Source organism: Prunus dulcis, chromosome 1 (assembly GCF_902201215.1).
Source record: "Prunus dulcis chromosome 1, ALMONDv2, whole genome shotgun sequence".
Lineage (NCBI taxonomy): Eukaryota > Viridiplantae > Streptophyta > Magnoliopsida > Rosales > Rosaceae > Prunus > Prunus dulcis.
In genome coordinates, this window is record NC_047650.1 from 12,354,437 (window position 1) to 12,361,792 (window position 7,356).

Genomic DNA, 7,356 nt, shown 5'->3' on the forward strand with positions numbered 1-7,356 from the left:
TACACGAAGTGAGTGAAAATGCTGTCTGAGAATCATTCCTCCATACTTGCAACAGGCTTCAATTTCATACCCGGACTCTCGGAATTTCTAGATGCAGAGGGAGTGGCATATGAAACCGGTTACGGGTAAGTTGTCCTCCTGGGGCGGGATAAATTTGGACATCTGATTAAGGGTTTTCCCAGAAGTTGACAAGAATTACTGTCTGTGAGACATCACATTTAACACAGAACGCAAACACTGCATTTTACATGATCTGAGAACGAGCATTTGGCAAACGGAATAAGCAACTTACTCAGAGTCCAAGTAAGGACTCAGATAAAGCCCGCGATCCATCATCCAAGACTGCAAAACCTAAGGCCAGGGTTCTGAATTGTGACAGTCAAATGCATTTCCAATTTGTTCTAGGGCAAAGATCAAATGAAATGCCTAATCTTAAGCTACTCCAACTAGCCTAACCATGCTATCAGGGCCAATCTTGAACTTTTAAGGCACAAACTCCACGACCAAGAGAAACATTTGCCAGGTTTGGTTCTATGAAATTACTTGAATTGTTATTCCATAACAATGAACAGCAAGGTAAGCTCAATAAGGCATTTGGGCACTAAAAACCCATTCAAGTGAATAGAACAATGACTAAGAATCAAACATCACAAATAAATAGAACCCAAAAAAGATTAAATCATTCCTGAAAATAGCATGAAAATACAACTAAGCATAAATATCCAAACCAAGGTTTTACCAAACACTTTAAAAATCCATAACAAAAACTTAAAACTAGAAATTAAGCCAAAACAATGATAAGATCATTGGAAATGACAGTAAATAGCATAAATGGAAAAAAGGTGAGATGAGTATCTCTCAACGGTAAGACTTCTGGAACCTAGCTCTGGCACCGCGACCACCGAACTTCTTGGGCTCGCAGCGCCTGGGATCAGCGACGAGGAGAGTTCTGTCGTACCTGACCAAGATGTCCTTGATCTCCTTCTTGCTCTGTTCGTCCACATACTTCTGGTAAAACGCTACAAGGGCCTTGGCGATGCTCTGGCGGATTGCGTAGATCTGAGACGTGTGGCCTCCACCTTTGACACGGATCCTCATGTCGACGCCGGCGAAACGGTGTCGTCCGAGCAGAAGGATCGGCTCGTAGGCCTTGAACCGGAGGATCTCCGGCTCCACCAGCTCGATCGGACAGCCGTTGATCTTGATCAGGCCGCGTCCCCGCTTGCAGTAGGTCACTGCCACCGCCGTCTTCTTTCGGCCAAAGCACTGAACGGACTCTATAGCTGGGGTCGCCATGGTTGCTGCTCTGGGTTTTGGGTCACCTTTAGGGCTTTTGGTGGCTCTGTGTGTGTAAGTGATAGAGAGCTCGAAGAGGCGCGAGAGAGAGAGTGTGGGAAATAATATATGAGAGAGGGATTTAGGGTTTTTGATCGAGTGGACGGCTCTGATTACTTTGTGACACAACAGTGAGATGGTCACCAGAGGAAAATGTATCGTCCGTGCAACTCGATTATTTGCTAACACCTGTGGTGTTCTCGGCCATTAGCAAAATTGGCTAAAATAGCCCATTTGTAAATAGTCTTAGCCATTAGGCCCTTTTCTGTTTGCGAAACTGGGGTATGTAATGTGTTTAGTGTCAATTTGTATTATTTAATACCTACTATTTTAAATGAGTTGAGTTATTAATACTCTCCTTACTTGACTAATTAATACAACCCACACAGCTTAGTTTAGATAATACACATTTAATTATAGAGCTAGGGAAAAAGAACACACACATTCTTTTTTTGGTGAAGAAGAACGCACATTCATGTGAAAAATTAGACATCATTTTCATCTTCTTCTTCGTAGGGTTCTTCTTTGCTATTTTCTCCACAGATTATTTTCATCACTTTTCTCTCTCTCTCTCTCTCTCTCTCTCTCTCTTCTTATGTCTTCATCTTCTCTTTCTTTATATATGTTGAGGCCCAAAAAATCCAAGGCTGGGCCCAAATATATTTTCGGCCCAGCACAATACCAAGCGAAAAATTCTTATTTAAGTAACATGCCACGCTACAAGCTTAAGTGGGCTTAAGGCACGCGAATGCCTGAGGTTTGCTGAGCGGGTTGTGGTATGGATGGTTACGCATTCATGAGGCCCATTGATGGTCCAAAGAGTGGAAGTTTTGGGCTACTTGGGAGCACCAAAACTCAAGTCCATTCCTTGAGCCCAAACATATGGGTACGCATGAGAGAAAACCTAGTAGCTAGCCCATCACCTTGAGAAAACCTAGTAGCCCATCACGTTAAGAAAACCTAATAGCGCATAAAATCCCACATCAGCCAAAGCTTCCAGTAGCCTGACGAAATCAAAGGGAACTCACAAGCGCTAAAAACAAAACAGCCCAGCCTAGCACCTTATAAAATATCCAACGTTGTACATCTCTATTAAAACCATATCACAACCAAACCACCAAAACCAAGCAAACCCATGTGATGATCACCTTTTTTACCAAGCGCCCTTACCCATTCTTCCTATTCAAACTTTGGTGAGAAAACAAGAAACAAAAGTGGGTGGCTCCTCACCCACATGGAGAAGTCCAGTTGTGTGAAGGTCTTGGGACTCCAAAAAGCTTCATGCCTACATGCTCAGGCTAAGGAAGTTTCACCAAATAAGATGGAATTGAAGAAAGTGAAGGAAAATGGGATAGGGTGGCTTGATAAAATTGAGTCTTCCAAGCGCCTATAAAAGGAGCCACTTTCTACCCAGCAAACACACAACAAACCGATCGAAAGCAAGTATCCCATCATGAATCCTTCAATTTCATGCTTTGTTCTTCCATCTTCTTCCTCTATCTCTCCCAAAAACCCACATCCAGATAGAGCAAGCATCATCTCTCATCTCTGGAACCCTTCAATTTCATGCTCTGTTCTTCCATCTTCTTTCTCTTTCTCCCAAAACACACATCCAGAGAGCAAGCATCATCTCTCATCTCTTAAACCCCTGCAATTTCGAGCCTTACTTCTCTATCTCTTCCCATTTTCCCTTATGTTGTGCAACCCAGGAGCCTGACGAAGCTTTCGTCAAGTTGCTGAAAATATACTAAAGCCACCCATGCTTCTATCTTCTTCATCTCTTTTCGATCGAAAGCAAGCAACCATGTCAAGAGAGAGCAAGCATCACTCTTATCTCTGGAACCCTTCAATTTCAAGCCTTGTTCTTCCATTGCTTCCCATTTTCTCCTCTGATAAGCCATTCTAGAGCATGACGAAGCTTTCGTCAAGCTGTTGGAAAATTACCCAAAGCACATGTTCATCCTTCATCCACCATAATCTATGTCTCTCTCTCTCTCTCTCTCTCTCTCTCTCTCTCTCTCTCTCTCTCTCTCTCCTCAAAAAATGCTCACGACCTCAGCAAATGCTCACGAAATCATTACTTCAAGCCTCTGTTCCTCATAGGAAACCCAAGCCTTCTCTCTCTCTCATGCTAAACTCGTGAATGCTCAGCTCCCATGCCACAACCTTCTCATGCCAAGCCCAAGAATTTATCTGTAAGCAACTGTTGGTTTCTATCCTCAGCAAATGCTCACGACCTCAGCAAATGCTCACGAAATCATTACTTCAAGCCTCTGTTCCTCATAGGAAACCCAAGCCTTCTCTCTCTCTCATGCTAAACTCGTGAATGCTCAGCTCCCATGCCACAAGCTTCTCATGCCAAGCCCAAGAATTTATATGTAAGCAACTGTTGGTTTCATTGGTGAAGAAGACCAGAGTGTTTCCTAAGGCTTAGCTACCTTTTCGAGACACTCTTGGGGTCTGATCCTTGAACTCAGACACAAGGGCAGCTTCAATTGTTTCTCTTTTTCGGCAGCCCAAACCCATTCGTCAGGTTGCTGGAATAAAAAGACCCCCACATAAATTGGCGACTCTACTGGGGATTAGGCCGCTATCTTCACCAATACCTCCAATCAGAAGCAATAAACCAGAGAAAATAAAGAGATAAGAACATTCCCTTTTTCTTTTTTTTTTCCCTTTTGTTGGCTATCTACTTTGCAAAACAAACATGATATGGATTACTAACATGCGCCCTTTGTTTGTGCCTTAGATCTCCATTCTCAAGCAAAACAAGATCTTGTAAAAGGACCGGGGGCTTAGGCAAATCTATCATTCATGCCATTGAAGCGAACTACACATGCAAACTCCAAAATACTTGGGAGCTTCGTGCCAAACAAATCTGTTAAAAAAAAAAAAAAAGGGTCAAGCATAGGCACCTCAAATTTCTCATGCTAAACCAAGCTATACCTCAGTTCCAAGAGCTGTGTGAACATTATTCACATCCTCATAGCAAGTCCAAGCTATATCATTCTAAGCCAAGTTAAATTCTTCCAGTTCCTACTCTACAAGTAAAGAATTTCTGGCACTTGCCTTATTTCAAATCTTCTTAGCCCCTGCCTTATTTCAAACGTCATGCCAGTGAATATGCTCCTTAACCCCCCATAGCTCAATTTATCCTTGCGACAATACCATACAACATTAAACTCTCACAGAAATATTGCTCAAGATCATCCTCTAGCAATGCTCAGGTCAGCACTCAATTCCAAAAGAAAGGACATGCTAAATCCTCAAACAAAAGCAACATGCCAATCAAAACTTATACACAAACTTTCCAACCATTCTAGCTGGAACATCCCACCTTTGAAGGCCCTATGCAAACAACCTAAATAGGGCATTCTATTTTATACGTATATTATGTGAATTTTTTTTTTTTGGGAAAGTTAAAAAAATTATATGAACTCAAATTCAAAATTATAAAATAAAAGAAAGAAACAATATGTAATTTATACAAAAACTTTATAAAATGCATCAAAATATCAATTAAATATCACTCATCTTACATTTTTTGATACAAAAGTATAAATTAATTTTACATAATCAAGATTTTTCTATCAGGTCCTTTTTAATGGACAACATAATTAAGTTATTCAATTGTTCTTGTGACATAGTTGATCGAAATTCAATGGTCAACAATGAAAGTAATAGCACCACAATTACAACAACAACAATACTCACATATTTCAATTTTAAAAAATACAAGATTAAATGGCTATGTTGTATTATACAACTTGTATGCTATCGAAACCTCTTGTTTCAATATTCAATTATCAACTTCTTGCTTTTTTTGGTGGGTTGTGGAAATCTCTATTCTATGCTATACTGTAGGGTTTTGGCGTTAATGATAAATATATGTATTTGATTTCCTAATTGATTCAACTTGGTTAATTGATTTATGTTATAATAAGTGGCCTTTATTGAGTTTCCTTTTTTAATTTTGAATTGAGCATTTAGGCAAGTTCAATTTTTTTTATATTCCAATGAGTGGGTGAAATTACCTGTAGAATGACTAATAATGTCTAGGAGGTGAATAAGTCAATTTAAAATTATAATTCATAAATAAAAATAAACTTCGGTAGCAGGATTGATATGGCTTATCAATTCTGAAACGTGCTGAGCATAGAATAAAGGAATACGCAGAAAATTATTTTACGTGGTAAAACCCCACCTCTATAGAAAATCCACGGGACTCCTCAGTCCATTCACTATAGAACGATGATTACAAGAAGCACTCACACACTTATCATAGACACATTCTAGATAACATTTACTGATTTCTTCGTAACTCAACTTCTGTCATGAGATGATCTTTCGACACTTCTTATGTTGAACGCGATACAGGTCATGATTGCTTGAAGCTCGCTGGAGACAAACCGCCACCAAGGTCTTGGTGCCTTCAACCGTATAAGTCACCAAACATGCAAATAAATGCAATATAAATGATGAAAGTATTTGATAAATCACTAAGTAAACATGGAACACTTGATGCCTTATCTCAAAGATATGCACATCAGCTTTTCTTAGAAATTCCATGTGCTCAAAACAAATATATCAAAGCTGTATCAAAACTAAGGAGAGGCACACCATTTTTATACAGACCACATTCTCTTATTTTCACGAGAAGTCCACGTGATCAATATCTTGCAATATATGAGATTTGATTCTTAGAATCCTATTCAATTTCGTCAGCCCATGCAAACTTCCAATCCCATTAGTTTATACAAGGAAACTATATTAATCAATGAAACCAATTTAGGTATTAAAAGAAACATTCTAAGTTAATTATGAAAAAGGATATTTTTACTTAAACCAAAATAAGGTCCAACTAGAAAAATAATCTCAAGAAATAAAATCTAATCTATTAAAAACATGATTAATATAAAAGCATTTGAGTACAAATAATTCCAACTAGAAATCCTATAATAAATGCATGATTATGTCATGATTTACTTGAAATCAAGTTCCTCATATCGATCAAGTCATACTTCGAAAATCCGGAATTGAATGTGTTGCGCCAAAACTTCCAGTAAAAGATATTCACACACTAATTCCCGACCTATGCTAGAGTTTAGGAAATGCTAATACAATTTTCATACTAACAGTGGGCCTTTATTGAGTTTCCTCTTTTTATATAATATATATTTTTTAAATGTAGGGTTTATGTTGACGTGAGTCTTCTAATTAATCAAAGAGATTTACTTACTTGATTAATTAAGGGATTTACTTTCCTATTTTTATATAAGTGATAAATTATTGTACAATTAGGAGATACTTTCCTAATTCTTTATAGTATCTAATTCCTTGTAAAGCACCCTGTAAACTCTTATATCTACCTCCTTATGGAGAATAATAATACATTCAAACCATATTCATATTTTAGCATGGTATCAGAGCCTGGTTCTCTTGTGACCCGTGCTTGCGTTCTTCTTGAAATTTAAGTGCTCTCCTCCCCTCCTCTTCAAAAGGAGGGGGGGGGGGGGGGGGGAGTGAAAATGATTTGTTTATTGACGTATCCCCATTATCTTGACGTATTCCCATGAAGATACTGCATATCTCTTTACTCTGACGACCCCTTCTCTTCAGGGGTGAAGGGGAGTGAAGAGAAGTTGTTTTGTCTCTAAACCCTTATCTCAAATTTCTCATATTCAAATCGAAAACCCTAAATCAAATTCCTCATATTTTTTTTCCCCAAATCCAAATCCCTCAAATCTAAAGTCCTCAAATCCTCTTATCAAAATCCCTAAACACATACCCTCAAATCTTATACACATACCTCTTAAATCCAATTCCTACATCAAATTCATACATCAAATTCCTCACATCACTTTCCTTACCTTCTCATATCACATCTTACTTCCGCTGCGATGTCAGGAACCCATACGATTCTCCATCTTATTGCAGACTCATAAAAGCATGCAATCAATCCTGCTGACCTGACTACCCAGACTCCTGCTTCTATTACCACCACCAAAGGTTCTACTTTTC

The 7,356-nt window shown here is 38.8% G+C and overlaps 1 protein-coding gene across 1 annotated transcript; it reads right to left on the reverse strand.

Annotated features, from left to right (window-relative positions):
- Nucleotides 1–654: 654 nt before the first annotated feature.
- Nucleotides 655–1,470, reverse strand: LOC117622486 (40S ribosomal protein S16-like). The gene has a single exon (XM_034353167.1). The coding sequence runs from the start codon at nt 1,294–1,296 to the stop codon at nt 859–861; it is 438 nt and encodes a 145-aa protein (XP_034209058.1). The 5' UTR covers nt 1,297–1,470; the 3' UTR covers nt 655–858.
- Nucleotides 1,471–7,356: the final 5,886 nt, after the last annotated feature.

Bases quoted from the DNA above. Each gene is read 5' to 3' on its own strand.
- LOC117622486 (XM_034353167.1), bottom strand. From the start codon at position 1,296: ATGGCGACCCCAGCTATAGAGTCCGTTCAGTGCTTTGGCCGAAAGAAG.